General features: G+C 42.1%; 1 protein-coding gene across 1 annotated transcript in view; it reads left to right on the plus strand.

Annotated features, from left to right (window-relative positions):
- The window catches only part of nectin1b (nectin cell adhesion molecule 1b), a 75,067-nt gene that overhangs the window by 51,343 nt on the left and 5,979 nt on the right, over positions 1-17,745 (plus strand). The window contains exons 3-5 of the mRNA XM_018665509.2: positions 558-857; positions 1,610-1,727; positions 6,485-6,636. Of these exons, the coding sequence (XP_018521025.1) occupies positions 558-857; positions 1,610-1,727; positions 6,485-6,636 (570 nt within the window). The remainder of the gene's footprint in view (positions 1-557; positions 858-1,609; positions 1,728-6,484; positions 6,637-17,745) is intronic.

Consider the following 17,745-nt stretch of genomic DNA (forward strand, 5'->3'; position numbering starts at 1 on the left):
CTGTTGCCAGAGCTTCTTGTCATCTCTGAGTCCCCATTTTGTGTTACTGAGACTCTCAGGTCTTTTTAGGTTTTCTGCAGCTCAGTGAGCGTCAGGAACCTGTGTGCAGATAACCAACCGGCAGCGTTCAAAGAGGCCTCTTCATGGGCCTATCTCTTTCAGCTGTGCATTCGCTCAAGCTCAAGTCTGCCTTTTGATGTACTAAGAGTAGATTGCTAATTGGCAACTCACAAAGGATTCAAATTGGATGACGGTGCATTTGGGTAGGCAAGTGGGTTCTACATCTGTGAGAGCTCTGACAACTGCTTTGGCTTTGAGGAGGGAAAGAAGCAAAACTTCACCTGATTTGAGTTACAACACTATTTTCATCTCAGCCCCTTAGTTTAATTTACTTCAAATAGAGATTTTTATCAAATCTAAAGCTGATTGCAGGTGAAGTAGACAAAATTAGACATTAAAGTGGGATGGAAACTGAAACAAAAAAAGACAAAATCTTTCTTTAATGAGTTTTAAATTAATTTCAGTGATTTGATTGCTTTATTCTTTCTCCTTTACAGCTCGGCCTATGACTCGCATGACCTTGACGACACCCACAATTGTGGCCAGGGCGCAGAAACGCAAGATGACTGTTGCCACTTGTGTATCAGCCAACGGCAAGCCCCCAAGTGTGATCAAATGGGACACCAGGTTGAAGGGCGAAGCCACTTTCCAGGAGACTCGCAACCAAAATGGGACGGTGACAGTACGGAGCAACTACGTGGTGGTTCCAAGCCGCGAGACCCACAAACAGAAGCTCACATGTATCGTGACATACCGGAACGAAAAGATCACAGACAGCGTGGTGCTCAATGTGCAGTGTGAGCATCTGTTCCCCTGGAACTCCAACATTATTCAGTTTATATGATAGTCTCCAATGTTGTATTGTTCAGGTCTTAGTTTTAAAAATGAGCAGATGGATTTATATCTGTTTTGTGTTTTCTCATGCACCCAGAAGTTGTGTGTCTTGTTGTAAGAAGACACCAATCACCATAGTTTACAGTAAACAAGGCCCTCTTGCAAACACAACTCAGAAACTCTTCCAGTTATACAAAGTGAAATATAGTGTGAGCTTATGACTATGCACCAGACTTCTGCTAAGTAAATAGTATTTTTAAAGTGCATGATGTTTCCTCCAAATGTTGATTTTTTGTTAATTACTCAGGACAATACTACTAAACCCCCCAAAAACTATTGTTTTATTTAGACAAACCCAATTTTGAAACATGTCAAAATTTTTAACCAATTTTGTGCTGACACTGTGCAGAGGTCTTTTTTGGTAGATTATATTCTCTTCCACAGTGTCTCACATTTGTTCATCAGATTATACTGTACCTACTCTTTGAAAAATCAGTTGTTATGTAAAATGGCAACATTACTAATGTGGTTAAATGTGCAGTTTAACATTAAATTTTTTGTGATCATACACGCATATGGCAAATAGACCATTCCTGTTTTATAACAATGTTACTGCCAGACTTTTGGTATGCTTCAGCAGAGATGCAGTGATAAAAAAGTGTTTTTGGATTATGTTGTGGGGGGACAAACTGACATCAGCGTGCCTTCCTTGCAGACGAACCTGAGGTGAAGATCGAGGGCTTTGATGGGAACTGGTACCTGAACCGTCAGGATGTTAAGCTGACCTGCAGGGCTGATGCCAACCCTCCTGTCACAATCTACCAGTGGAAACTGTGAGTCTGACTAAACCCTAACAAAACCCCTCAAGGTTCTGAAGTCAAGACAGCATGGCTATGTGTTGTTTCTCTCACGTTAGATTTCTGTCTGGGGAAAAAAAAAAGTGTTTTGTGGAAGGTTTGCTAAAACACAGGAAAGCTATTTTATTCAATGGTCTAGTCTAACGGAGTCTGCTATTTCCTAACATGTGTTTCAAGGCGTACATATACAACAAAGTAATCTACAAAGATAAAAACACACAAACTTCCCTCATCCTCTCCAGAAATGTGTCTCAGTATATTTGTTTGTTTATAAAACATGTAATGAAGATAAGACTGGGACCCGAGGCAGAGCACAATGGGCCTATTACAGCAGCAACACACACCCCTATCTGCCTGATGGTCACAGATACTGGGAGATAAATGCAAACAGAACACGGTTTGCTTTGCTTTTGGGGTTTCTCTTTGAAGTCTCAGGACCAGCATGCAGGTAAAGGGGTAAGAAAGCGTCATTGTTAGTGCTGTTATGTTCTCTCTGGAGGACCCAGAAGGCAGCGGTTTGTCCCTGACACAGAGAGCAGAGGGGCTGGAGCTGAAGCTGAAGTAGGAGCTGTGGATTAGGCTGGCATACCGGAGGGCTGACATCAGTGTTTTTGCCTCAGAGACTATCACTGCAAATACACAAGCAAAAAGAGATACAAACATGTTCTCAAGGCCTCTGGGAGTTACAGAATAACCCCGGGTTTGATCTGCTTTGAGTAATGGTATATAAGTTGGTCATGTGGAAATGATGTCATTTAAATATAAGCACTGAGACATGGAAGGAATATAACTGGAACACAGAGCTGTTTGCTGTAATTTGCATTGATCAAACTCTTTACCGCATTTTGATGTCAGATGCAAAATTTGAAAAAAGAAAAGTCTGCGCTGCTCTCCGAATATAAAGCAACTTTTCAGAGCATATCACAGCTGTGAACAAAAGTATTATATGGCAAAATTAAGAGATAAATGTAGCAATTTGTCCTGTAATTGCACAGTGAAGGTTGGGTTGAGAAATATGTCAAAGGACTTGAGTGGATGTGGATTAATAGACCATTGTGCCCTCATTGTATCTTCTCGACAAGCCACTGTTGGATTTTAATGAGGCATAGGAGGTTTTTTGCCTTTTTTTTCCCCTTACGCTTAGATTTAGCTTCCAGGGCAGAATCATCGATATACACACAGCAGCAGCAGAAGAAGACAAGATAGAGAAGATTTGGCCTGTTTGTGTTTTCTTTTCTCCTTTTTTTTTATCACAGGGAAATTTAGAGAGATAGGGGAAGATAGGGAGAGAAGAGGAGGAGGGTGAAGAGATGTGATCTAGAAAGACGAGGGCACTGTGCTGACAGATAGGAGGGGACGGCCATTGCTGCACTGAAAATGAGATGCCAAATCTGTTGTGAAGGTTCCCCTGGGCTCCACTGTGGAGGTCAGCACAAGAGTGTGACGGAACGATCCGGAACAGGCCGGCAGGATTGCGTCACACAAATACACACACACGCTAGAGGTGTAGCCAAATCCAATAAATATTAATGTCTTCAATACAGATCCACATGATCTCTAGAGACAATCAATTGAATATACTATTTATCTTATTCAGTGAGTTCATTTTTTCATTTGACTTATTGAGGCAGCTAAATGTTTTTTTTTGTTTTTTTTTTAATCTGTACCTGTGGAATCTGCAATAGCTTTTTCACACTTTCTTTGTTTCTCTGTATTGTGTGGACTGTGCAGAAAGCCTTAGCATATACACAGTCCTTGAGGAAAGCAACCAAGCACCTTTGATTTTTTTTTTTTTTTTTCATTCTTAGAGCAGAATGCCTGAGCTATTTCTCAAAATGGGTTAATGGGGAGCTGCAGTGAAATAGCAGACTAGACTATGGACACACCCTATCTGAACTTTATTGTTTGTTTTCGAGGTGTTTGTTTGTAGGGCATTCTTGACTCGCTGTACTCATTTGTTGAGTCTGTTTTAAGTGTATACTATAGCTCTCAACAATAGTGAGTGGGGAAGGGAGGGCTGGGAAGTTGTTAATTATCACAACCAGTTCAATTAATGCTGTGCTAAGATTTCAGATTTAACATGTGCTTTTACTTTTTTTTTTGTTTTGTTTTTTTCTCTCCGAAAAGCCTTTTTTTTTTTAGTATTCACAAGATTTGACTTGCTGGAGGATACAGGATGCTGCTACAAATAAAAGCACTAGTGTTATTATTATTATGGCTCTTTGCAGTGTAATTACCTCACAAAGCTACCGCTGCTCTAATTAGCTAGCTTACTTATCTCCATTGTGAAAATGTGATTCTATTACTCATGTCGATTAAAAGCCACCAAAGAGATCTGCTGGTTAAATTCAGTCACCAATAGCTCTTCATAAAACTCGCACATTACTTAATGACCCCTTAAATGATATGTAAGTCAGATTTATAGATAGTTATTCATGTTTGCCTCATCATTTGTGTTCATTTATCTGGAGCCTTTGACACTTGAAGTGCTCTGGCGTCAGGCTGAGAGCATTGTAGTAATGAATGTCAAAGAATGAAATGCCCCAACGCAGACAGTATAGATTATATAAACTTGATGAGCAAGTCTCATCTGACTCATCCGAAAATTCAAATATAATTTGACTTTTTATTATCATGATCACATGGGGTGCCAACCTCAAGATATGGTTGTATTCCCTACAACATCACTTTGGTATTTCAGCAGCCATGCTCATAATATGAATATATATTGGGGAACACTGTGGCTATTCCAACAAAATGACATCCCAGAATGTTTTTCTAGGCCAACAAAGCAGATGGATGTTTGATTAAAGACACCATCCTTTAATGCCACTTATTTGTTAGTTTGAAGTCTAGTGAGCAGTTGTAATTTCTTCTTTTAATGAGTATTATAATCTCTTCTAATCAGTTGCCTGTTGCCAATGAGAATTGTCTTTTTTTTTTAGACTTGAATATAAAAAACAGTAAAATATCACATTTTGGCCTTTAAGCACTTACAGTATGTTTCTTCTGCAGTCAGATTTAAAGCCATCTCCATACAGTTATGCAGTTTATAGTGAAATCTAGAAGGTGGGTTGGTGTATTAAGTCTTTGAGTCACCCACATCTATACGCACACATCACATAAACACATGCACATGAGCAGGCCAGCCAGTCATCAAAGAAATCTGCATCACTCTCAAGCTGTTAGCCTTTCATTTTGCTGCCCCTCAGGGCGCTCACACACACATTCAAATGTCTCATACAAATGCAGACATCTCTGGTTGCGGCAGAATCTGTGGTGAATCGGAGTTTGCCAGCCTTTCATTTCTGCAACAAATCAATTGGGCTTTGCAGAACTCAGCATTTGATAGAGGCTCACAAGGTAACTGATTATTGAATCGTGACATACTGTATTGAGGGCTGTTTGCAGCTCCATTGCGAACCCATCACACAGGTGGCCGATGGAAAACAACTCGACCATAGCTCTTTTTATTACTTTTGTTCTGAACTGAGAAAAAAAGTACTCTTATGTTTTTTAGACTGACTTGTCCTGCTTATTTTCTCTTTGGAAACCACAAATGGATCAGCTGTTTATAATTGACATTTTATGATAACTTAATTAACAAACAACTTGTCCCTGTGTCTTTTCCCCCATCACTGAAGAGCCTTATTGAAGGCCTGTTTAGTGTAGCTCAAGTGCTTGATGTGTGCCCATTGTTAGCGTGAGGCCTCTTTTTGTTGCCTCTCTGTAATGTTATTCTGTTTTTCTCTCGCTGTAATAGATGGAGCATTACATTGTTTTTAATGCTCTCGCACACCAGTGTATCTCAAAGTGTCTCTTTCTGACAGAGAGCAGGGCTGGGGGGGAGGGGGGGACCTTAGCAGCGTGTTTAAAGAGACCAAAACTGCCACCAACACCCAGCAGCTCACCACAGTCAGACCAGAGAACTGTTTAATATCATCACAGTGGTGGTTGTAGCTCTACTTAAGCTGGATCCATTCAGAGCAGCTGATGAAGCTTATCGAGGGGAAGGCAACAGGAAATGGCTAATTGTCATGAAATTTGATACCTTTTTTCAGCCCCTGGGCTCCATAAAAGGGGTTTAGATAATAGAATGGAGGATTGGTGTGGTCATGATCCTTGACCTCAATGTGTGCTGACCTGATCAAAGGACACAAGCAAGTTTGAAGGCAGCGGAGATAGCGAACCATGAAGACAAACACCTCAGGCAGGAGAAACTGACTCCAGTTCTCATTGACAGCCCAGCATTTGGTAGATTCTGTGTTTATCGCTTGATCAGCTGCCTCTCTTGACAGCTCCCCTGAGTTTTGAGCTCAACCAAGTGAGCTGTGCAGTTGTTGAGGAAGGGAGCCCCCCCCACCCCCCCCACCCACAAACACCCACCACCACTATCTGTTTTGTATTTCACATGACAAAAAAGCCCTGTGTCTTCAAGCATCAGCTATGTCTTACCTGCTTGGACCTGCTGGGATTCCCTGTCCTCATAATTTTGTTTGGACTTGATGGATGATGGCTGAAATATAGCACTGTCAAATATTCCTGGTATTTATCTCACCCCCACATACACGTTCGGGTTTGTTTGGCACCAGAGACTGTATTTTTCATGCGCTTTGAATTGCTTTGCAGCTCCTGGGAGAATTTTTTTTTTTTTTTTTTCCTTTTACTGTGGTCTGGTGTAATTCTGCCTTTTTATGGTGTCTGTATTATTGCCCCTCTCTCTCTCACCACAGCTTGAACGGCTCCCTGCCCAGTAATGTGGAGATCAAGAACAACACTCTGTTCTTCAAGGGGCCCGTAACCTACGACCTGGCCGGCACATATGTCTGTGACGCGACCAACGGCATCGGTACTCGCACTGGCATTGTGGACGTCAACATCACAGGTAGGTTGATTAAGGCAGTCATTTCCGTCCTCTGTCTCTTCAGTAAGTCTGGCATGGCTTATATCAATACAGTACCCCACAGAAAATTTTGCCTTGGACCATCAGAACCCCATCGGCTCTAATAAATACAAACATCCATGCATGTGCACAGACTAGGTGATTGTAGCAGATCACCTGTGTTTTCAATGTGGCTCCCACCTGCCCTGGCTGTGTGGCTCCCTGCTGCACTGTATGGAAGGTTAGATGAGAGAGAAAAAAAAAAGCCTTTGTGTTTGTGTATGAGAGCTCCACACACACACACAGTGAGAACACAGCCGCTCCCTCCCACCCTGCCCTGTTACGCACCCAGGCGCATGTGTGGGGGCGATGTAAAGCAGGTCTATTATCAGCGCCTAAAATAACATCAAGGAAAATGGGGGTTGGAGGTGAGGGCACTGTATTGATCATAGTTTGCTTGCATCACGCTCACATTTCTCCGAACAGCCCGTGCCTCTTTTGCAGTTGAGCTCTCTGCACTATCTTTTGTCTCTTCTTCATCTTCTTCTTCTTCTTCTTCCTCTGTCTTCTGGGGAAAACAAAATGCTGAACAAAACTGATTCAGTTCCCCTGCATTCCACATAATTGTTGGCACACACGCACTGTGGTTCCTCTGGGTTCTTATCCATAGGAGACAATATTTTGCACTCAAAGCCCTTGCTACAATATATACCAGATCTGACTTTGCTATATGTCCTACAAATGTGGGGATCTTCCTTTATTGGTACCAGCTGTGTGTGTGGTACTGGGAGACTGTCACAGTTTTGCTCTGGTCAGACTGGAAAGACTTTTCCCCCTTTACTCTTTGTGCTGCTTGGTTTCTGGGAAGCGGGGGTGTTCTAACTTGCATTGCTTTGCATGTTGACTCATGTTGTGTCTCTGGGAACGTTGTGCTTGCTGTGAAGTGAACAGCTGTGCCTTACAGTATCATTGCATACCTTTTTTTTCTCTTTCCTCTCTTTCAGTGTGCTATTCCTACTGTTAAGGGTAATGCTAGGACAAAGCAGCTTTTGTAGGATGTGATGTCATTATGAGAAGTTGCCCATCCAGTAGGCGGGTTAATAGTGCGATGATTGAAATCTCAAAAGGGACATGAACAGCCTTTACTTATCAAACAGGAAAGTGAGGAAGTAATCCACCGTCAGGAAATCACCCTGCACCAGCTTGTATTGAGTAATTGTGTTCCAAAGAGATTGTACTGTTTGGCATTAACGTACTGTATCCCTTTGGAAAGGCAAAACAAAGGCACTAAAGTCATTTTCTATTTCTGCTTTTTCATTGATTGCTTAAATTATCAAACCATGTTGCTACTGTCCCAGTGGTCTTTCTGTTTGTTCTCATCATTTGTCCACATAATTTTATTGAGTGAGTGAGGTGAACAGTGCGTGGGTACATAATTTGAGTGCATTTATTTTCAATTTGTCTGCATACAGAATTGAAATCTAAACATTTTTCTCTTTGTGTTTTTATTTATTTAATTTAGATCAGTGTTCAGTAGTAGATTATAGGAAATGCAATGATTGAGATTGATACTGTGAAAACACTCAGCTGGACTCAGAGACATTACTCTGAATTTCACCAGTGTTTTTCACATTTTCTCCTTAATAACTTGATTCTCAATTTGATATTTGACATGTGTTATACTAAGTACCGTCATGCCAAGACACATCCTGAATATTAAATGTCACAAAGCACTTGGTGGTCTGTTTGTATCCTCTGTAGTAATAAGCTGACTGGATGCTGGCTGCAAGTGTTGTTCTATATTGTTAGATGGCAGTAGTTTCTGAATTTCTGTTTAGGATACAATCCCAAAGGGTCCTATACAAGCCTTAAAAGCATGTTGCCAGTTCCCATAGTAACACTGACAAGTTAAAGGGAGGAGAGCCAGCCTCCCCTCCTAAAGCGCAGTTCAGAGCCTCAGCTCCAACATGGCGCCCAGTCAAATTGCAGAACAGCTCACAAACAGCTATAGTTGACTGTCAGACATTAGTATGGTTTGGTACTTTAGGATGCTGAGAGCAGTGCAACAGCATGTACAGACAGGGACAGAGCCGTCCTGCCCTTTTGTCTCATGCAGGTGCAACATGGATGTGTTACAATGGGATCATACGCTGTGCTGATGTTGTGAAATGCTAGCCTGTTCCTGTCTTAATGTGGGCTTGTCAGCATAATCTCTCACACAGCCACAGAGCACCATTAAGCTTCACAGATCAGTGTAAAAGAAATCTCTCTGTTCGGAAGACATTTCTGTGAATGTAGATCAGCTAGTGGTAGACTTTGCATCGGTTATGATGACATGTATAAACTGTTAGAGGTGAACTTGAGGGTGAGCACGGCATTTCCTACTAATTCTTTGAAGTGTTCTGTGCAGCCTTGACATTGGTTGTGTATAATGACCCGGTGGTGGAGGTAAAGAAGTGTGCTGATGCTTCATTAACTTCAAAGAGCATCTTTGTACCTCCCAACAGTCTCAGACAAGCCCGGCTGAGACATGGCAGGTGAGAGGGTCCACTGCTGGCTGCTGTTCAAGGCTGCAGCACTGGGCCTCAGTAATGCTAGCCAAATGCTGTCTGCAGAAAAGGAAGGTGACCAAACTGATAGCTGCAGTACATTTGTTCAACAGCTCACAGAGCTACCAGAGCTGATAATTTCTAGGCTATTGCTAAACATGAAATAATTATTTATTTTCCTTGTTGAAGGGCACATTTTAATAGTCTTTGGATTTAGAGGCACTCAGGGGAGTTCTGTGTTTCTACAGTCAATAACTCAGCCATCATGGCGGGCCTTTTTTAGCCTTAGTAAACTATATCAGAGCAATGACAATGTGACAAATATGACACTCAAACAATCCATCACTCTTCACACCACCATCATACATAGTTTTGTCACTATGAAGACCTAACACGCTACTACTAGCTACATTATGCATGAGTTTGGAAGTAGCACTTTTTTGTTTTCATTCTGAAGTTGATTTTCAGATTGACACAGCAATATACACCTGCCAGGGAGACCAACCCTGCCTCCAGTGTCAGGAAGATAAAATGCCCACGACAACTTGTTCAGTATCACAGAAAAGCTATTTTCCCACACTGGAAAACAGCACTGATGGAGCACTTAAGGAAGGCACATTTTAATCAAGCTCCTCAGTTTTCATGGACTGATTTGCAGGAGCCGCATAACTGTCACCTCGGCAGATAGCGGGGGCCGCAGAGCACCTTGTTTCAATTAGTTTGGGGATAGTGTTTGTGGTGGAGATGGCATCAACTACGGCGCGCCACATGGGCTAAGACGGCTTTCTCCAAGGACATGTGTTCTGCAGATATGGTGTCGCTTGTCGGAATCTAATGAACCACTCTCCTGTTTTAATCAATCCTCGCTCTCAGGAAAAGAGGTGAAAAAGGAAGTGTGAGGGAAAAAGACAAGCAGGCGGAGAAGATCTATAACAAGAGAGATGAGCTTCTGAGGACAGAGGGTGTTGTAATGCTGTGCAGATTGTTAAGCCCCTTGAGGAAAATTTGTGATTTCTGATATTGGGCTATAAAAATACAATTTGACTTGGCTTTACTTCATGTAATGGCCTGCTTCTTAGAAAATACCTCCTCTCATTCACATTCAGTTCAGAATTCTCCTGGGGAAAAGTTGACAAGTCGTCAGATCTGATTAATCAGCTAATTACTAACGGGCGTCAGAGGCCATGTTAAAAAACAGAGACAATTAAACAGCCTCACAATGAAAGTCATTTTTGCCGATTCATTCTTGGCAGCTTTCAACTGTCAAATAGGAACGCCAGTCAAACAGCGACTCCTGTAAAATATTGCAGCTGAGAAAGCCACAGGAAGAGGGCTGAATAGTGTGGTTAAACTGAAAAGATCCTCCCCAACTTAAGAGAGCAAAATCAGTCTTTCATTAAGATAATCAGCTTTTCCAACACCACACTCTGTCTTTGTGCTCGAAACAAATCGATGCTGCCATCTTAAATTTCTTCCCAGCACATAATAAGACATGATGAACAGCCATTTTGTCAGGATGGCCTTACAATTATGTCATTATCACCCCTGAGAAAGGAGATGTGTGGTTTTATTCATGGCAGTACATAGTTTTGTGACGTGGGAAAATTTCCCCTCAGTGAAGCAGCACATTCACTGCAGAATTAATTTGTTTACCCACATGAATAATCTTTTAAACTTGATTAGACATTTTTTAACCTTGGTTTTCGCACACAACAGCGCTAATCTTTGTGAGATGAGGGCCGGGCCGAGTCAAAGCCAGTGCATAATTCCTGCCACATTAGCAGGATCAGCCACGAGTGCCGATATCAGATCAGCTCGGGGTCAGCCAGTATGTGCACTTTTTGGTGATTCCACTTATGGCCCAGCAGCGCTAACTTTCATCCTCCTTTATCGGAGCCAAGGCACCGAGCTGCTTTGGAGAGTAGAGGTGCAGTCAGCTCTGCTACAGGGGCTTTACCACTTGGGTTAAACTGGATGGAGTGAGAGCGTTCTCTTCAATTTAGCAAGAAAGCGTGAGGATGGATCCTTCTGTAAGCACAGGCAACCGCCGCCGACATCTGTTCACGCTCGCCTGAACAGGCAATAGTTCGCTCCTGTGTGAGAAAATGAAGTTGAGAGAGAAGAGGTGAGGGGGGAAAAATATATCTTAACGGCATGGTGAAAATGAGATGAATAAAACATAGGTGGTGCAGTGGAAATATAAATAAATAAAGGTATCCATGTGACTGATGGGGATGCTTCACTGGGTCTGATTTTTGGAATTTAGTTGAGGAGGTGAAGTGGATTCCAGAAATGGGCTGTTTACATGACTTTATATAAGAGTCTGTGTCAACTCCTGGTGTTCACTGCTTGTCACTTCCTCTATACTCCAAGTCCTATAGTACATTGATATGCAAAGACAGTGAGACACAGTCGGTGGCGAGAGGCACTGACATCCTTAAAAAGTACCTGCATGGACTTTTTCCCTGTTTATTTACCAATCTCGTTTTAATTTTATTGGTGCCGCATAACCGATGCAAGCAAATGAGGCCATTGCCGAGAACATTAGCAATGTCTATATAATGATTCCAAATGCTTGCCACCAGGTTGGCAGGAAAGCAGCAGCGGGTTGTTGGCAGTGGCAGAGGGAGCTTTCTCAGCATAAATTTAAATTACTGTGCAGGAGATGTTGCTCTAAGCTGACATTAGATGTTATAATTGTCATAAAACTTATTACAAGTAGACCTGGATGCATAACACACATTTTACTATTGTCAGATTATGGTATCAAATTTACATAGACATTTAGTAGATATTTATCTTTTATTAGACAGGTATCAGCCTCATTAGTCTACATTTTACAAGAGATGGACCCTCTTAGAAAAAAAAATGTATTTTTTTTTTAATTAAACAGTTATGCCTTTCAGCTTGTCCTATCAAATTGAACGTCCTCTCTCTCTGTAACTTACAGCCTATTGGATTACACTTAAGACTGATTCCCCATTGGCTTGTTTCAACAAGAAATACTTCACATTAAGGACATAATGATACCATTTCATGGGACGTTAAGGGAGACTTTGTGACAAGAAGCTCATGGCAACTTCAACTGTTGGCTGCAGGAGCTGCCAAAGCCAACAACAATCCAAAACTGTTTGCAGCAGCTCTTAACTCTGACTGTCTGTGTTTTCTATTAAAACACTTCCAGTCCCCCCTCGCTGATCTCCACAAATGCCAGCAAACTGTAAATAACTCTAGGTGTTGATGGCGCGGTTCATTTTTTATCAGCTGAGAAACAGGCATGTTGCTCTATCCGTTACAGCAGGATCTGTCGGTTTTCTCGACGTGATAGCGTGCTGATCACTTCGTGTAATAAAACTTGTGAGATTGCGGCGAGAGCAACCTTGAATAAAACAAGTATCACACCATATATTACTGACATCTAACAGCAGAGCCACTCCGCACAGCCGTTTGTCTCTTTCTTTTCTCTGACAGAGACAAGAGACATTATGAAGGCAGCTTTGCAAAGGCTCCCCCAGCAATGTGAAATTTGTTTGTCTTCGCCTGTCATGGTAGAGTCTGTCTCAATCTGTGCGCTATAGCACATTGCACTGTCGCCTTCTCACATTCGCCCGCCTGCATTATTCATAGATCCAAAGGCCACACGTGTATATCTTGTATATCATTACAACCTGATTTCAAGTAGACACATGCTGTCAGACAGGTTGAAGAGCATATTCAGAGTTTTGCTCTCCTGCTACCCCTGCTAGCTTCTCATCACCCTTGAACTTCCCCCGATCAGGCGTCAAACCCAGATGGATTTGGGTCTGCAGGCTTTATAGAGCGACTTTCCAGCCCCCACGTTCTCACTACAGGAGGGGCTGCTCGCTGCTCAGATCCTGCCAAGATCACACCTCATTATCCAAATGAGACATTAGCATGAGCTGCTCTCTCGCTCACACACCATAGGCCACCCCATAAAGCCTCTGCTGCGTTGTTCCGTGCCAGGGAAAGCACTGAGGGGGAAGACATCGTGGCTGCGGCTCGTTTTTGCATAAAATGGAGGAGGGCGATGCTCAATGTGTAAAGGGGTCTTTTTTTATTTTGAGAAAAGATATAGCCCTGGCTAGAGGAGTGAAATGGAAATGTCACCAGGGGAGAGCATGTGAGAGCAGAGCAGCTGAGATCGTAGTGATTTATCTTAACATTTGTTTCTGCATGGCTTGCTGTTTCTGCTCTCCGGAGGATATGCAGAGGAGAGGGATGTGGCAGACAGATGGAGCAGGGGGATTGGCTGAGCCCCTTCGGCCCAGCTCTTCTCCTCCATCCTCCTCCTCCTCCTCCTCCTCCTCCTCCTCTGTCCACCCGTGTGGTGTTGGATCTGTCACGCCTCCCTGAGAGCCTGATGAAGTAGGTCAGACGCTGTCCCAGGGTCTGACCACTGGCTCCAGAACTGCTGCTGCTGTTTCTGCTGCTGATGCTGAGTGGTGATTCACTCATTACACACACACACAGCTCCAAAATAACAACAAGGAGACAAAAAAACAAGAAGGGGGGGAAAAAACAACTGAGGAGAGGCTGAGGGTAGGATGGTGTGTTAAACAAACAGAGGCCCGACCTCTCCTGGTTTAACATGTACTCGCATGTAGATTTGTTTGCTGCATGTCTGCTGACCCATTAACTCACCCTTACAGCACTCCCACTTATCACTACAGCCGCATGCAGGCTAGCAGGGAATGTAGGGATGCATTAATAATGGCGCCTTATGAGCCAACATGATTTGTAAAAGAGCATTGGTGTTTAGATGCAGGTGTAAATATTAATTGCTCATTAAAAGTGCATTAAGATTGATTATCACAACCCCTCATAGCACAAAATGACCATATTAAACCTGTAATGGTGTAAAATGTGTTTTTTTTCTGAAATATTTTTTTCTAGTTCTTTCCACCACAATATTGATGTGCAATCCCTGCTTTGATTTGCCATCTTAATCACACTTATTGCTGATATTACTTGATTGTTGATTTCTGGTGAACACCATAAATTTTATCCACAGACTGTCAAGTATTGTGGTAAAAAAAAAAAAAAAAAAAAAAAAAAAGTCAATGATTACGTGCTGCTCCTGCTGTGTGGAGATGAAAACAAGTGTTTCTGTGACAGGACCATTCTGCAAGTCGCTGCATGTTCACAACATGCCGCACATGATGTCACCTGTGTTTTGATGGCAGTATTTCACAATGTTATCTCCCCCAGCACATCCACTACCTCTTATCCATTGGCTTTTTACAGGGAATTGAATTTGAATTACTAGTGTGAAGGTTTTAATGGTGCGAGTCGTATTTACCTGCGTATGAGACACAACTCTAGCCTCTGTGAAATAATCAGTGATAGCAAAAAAAGAAGAATAAGAAGAAAGAAAGAAAGAAGAAAAAGAAAATGTTGACAAACAGAAAGAAAATGGAAGATATTGGAAAGTAGCGTATGATGGGGTAGAAAAGAGCTTTGCCTCGGTGTAGACTCCCCAGCCAGCATGTTAAATTCCTGTCAGTGGTGAGCTTTTATTCGTTGTGGCAGCATTACATTTCCATGACTTCACAACCACTGGCAAATTCAGACAGGGGAGTAATGAGGATTGTTGGAATCACTGAATTAATGCGTCTTTCACTGATCGTCCCCATCCCTCACTCACTCATTATGCCGTTCTTTATTTGCTGTTGTCACTCCCCAACCTCTCGAAGGCACTCGCCTCGTCTTTTCTTCTTTTTTTTTTTTGCCACTCCTCAACTTCTCTGAGTAGCCCTCTATTTTCTTTTCATCTCCTGTTGTCTGCTGCTGGTTCCTCATTAAGTCATATTAAAACACCACACCCTGTACCACTCTTTGAAATCCTCTCTCATTTTCCCAGCCTCTGTCATAACACCTTGTCCAAGTGATTGCGCTAAGACTCAGGAATGAGACTCCTTTTTTTTTTTTTTTTTTTTTTTTTTTTCATGTGCAGACATGACTAGAGCACACCCAGAAACAGTACCTGCAGGACAGAGTTGTGAAACAGTTTCTCTTACTTTAAAGCCCCCTCTGCTTCAGACATGCCTCTCCTCCAATATCTTTGAACATTTTCTGCTGCTTGTTGTTTGGTGCTGTAGCTTACACTGAAATACAAAACCCTGTTATGTTGTTTTCTGAAGCCGCAAATCTGGCACGGACCTGATGTGTCATTTCCACAACAAGATGTCAAGCTTTTTTCTTTTTTCTTTTTCTAAATTTTATTTTGAGTGTGCTGCATTTGTTTCTCTTAAACACTCACTTGTGTTTTACACAAATGACTCAGAGCGAGAACACTTACCAAGTTGTGAAGGAAACAGATTTTGTCACTAAAATGTTTGGACGTAGTAAATCATCCACTCACTCAAGTCAGATGTGAATGTTCAAAATAGTATGATTAATGCAATACAAAACGGCACAGTTGTGTCGTTTGAGTAGATGCAGTATTTCATGTTATTCATTACCTGTATAAATCTATCATGTGTCTGGATTTGAATTATAGCCTTTCATAGCACATGTTGGCACCTATTAATCTCAATAGCACATTTTAGTCATTGCAACTCAAGGTTACCCCACTATCTGCATATTTCCAGAGTGGTGTTAATAGACACTGCCTTTTGTTGCCTGGAACAGTATCAGGGCTGTTGTTGGGCTGCTTTGAGGTCTTTTTTATCTATCTGTTGGCAGGTGTTGCCGGTAGCGATGGCGTGCTGGTGGAACGCCTCCTCCCTCCTCCATGCTGTCAAACACCCCCTACGTGCTTCAGCCATTTCAAATGTGTTTTATTATTAGTGTTTCTGTAATGTGATTAGTTTGTACCATAGCAACTCTAATTTCGCATACTCGCATTCAGAGTACATTACAAAGCGCTGCACTGGCGAAATCTTTTTGCCATTTTGTTATCTTCATGGATGCGAGAGACCAGTGTGCTGAATGGGAGGTGGTGTTGTGCTGTGACCTCGCGGAGGGATAAGTACACAACAGAAGTCTGCTGGATAACGCAGCGAGAACAGGCCGTCCTCTTTGCCAGCGCAGCTCTTTGAGTTGCAGAATAAAAGCAATGTGTTCCTCCACTGCACAGAAGTGATCTGATGAGCTTTTCCTGGTGCTTCTGTCTGCTTTTAATGTACCGCCATATCACAAGTAGAGCCATCTGTATACTTCAACATTCCTGCCTTCCATTCCCCCTTCTAGTAAGACATCTTAAGAAAACTCCATTTCTTGTTTTTGGTCCGGCAACATACAAGGCTTCCTGGAAGGTGATTCACAGACCAAAAAAGCCAGAAACCTGAATGTTTACAACTGCTTTTATGTCTGTAGTTTGTGCAGACTCTAACATATTTTTAAATCATTAGTGTTGACATTAACATTCTTCAAATACAGGTGTCAAGAGGTGGTGTCACTCGATCCTTTTATAGAAATGGAGGTGAGGGAGAGTGCTTTTGAAGGTTCACTGCCTCATCTTTTATTGCCACTGTTTGGTAGTTCTAATGGTCTTGCCTTGTGTTTTTCACCCCTCTAAGTGGTAAATATCGAGTCTTTGCAACCTTAGAGATGCAAGGCAAAAAGCTGCCTAATTAACATTGAATAAGGAGACTGATGGGAGCAAAGACAGGTCCTCACAGAGGAAGACAGTGAAGACTAGAGGAGAGGATTACAGGAGAACATTTTTTTTTTTTTTCCCTTTTTCTCTCTACTCCTTCAATCCTCTGAATTTTCACCCCTCTTTGGACTTGGTGGGAGGATGTGTTCTCGAGCAGGGGTGACCTGGCTCTGCTCTCTCATTCATGTGTGTAATGAAGGCCTGTGTCTGAATAATCCCATTAGGTGGTCAGATTAAAACCTGAGCTGATATTTGAGACTGTGCCCAGCACCGCTTTAGAAATTGGAGAGCTTTGCTGTCGGCCTAGCGAGAAAGGGCGCAGACGAAGAGCAGCTGAGGAGAGTGACTGTGTTTGGGAGGTCCCTCCTTTGGACTGATTGAGTGCACTGTAATTAATGCAGAGAGTAAGGCTTCGGTAGCATTTTTACTTCACCCAATACCGTAATTTTATTGTGTGCCTAGAGAATTATTATTTCCACAAAAAATAGCAGTTCTAATCGAGTGTAATGGTTTTGATTCAACAGTTTAGGGTGATGATTTGACTGTAATCTTCTGCTTATGTGGGAAATTTGTCTTGTTTGTTTGCATGGTGGCAGAGGTTGTCAAATTTGCAGGTTTTTTCAAAGAGAATTTAATATCTCCAAGGAACTTCCAGCATTGCTTAACAATTTACCTTCATTTTAGCTCAATTATGATCACTTACTTTGTAATGAGTTTCCAGCGTCAGAAAAACAATTTCCCCATCAATATCAACCATAATTGTATATATTAAATACAATGGTTTCTTGTTTAGGACCATACTGATGCACAACCATATTATCTGCCAGTTGTTGCCTTTACTTTGTAACAACCCTGAATGGTGACACATCTTGATGAATAATTTGGTATACATCAACTGTGATTAAAATCCAGCTGGGAAAATGCGTCACACGTGACAAGTGT

Source organism: Lates calcarifer, linkage group LG21 (assembly GCF_001640805.2).
Source record: "Lates calcarifer isolate ASB-BC8 linkage group LG21, TLL_Latcal_v3, whole genome shotgun sequence".
NCBI lineage: Eukaryota > Metazoa > Chordata > Actinopteri > Centropomidae > Lates > Lates calcarifer.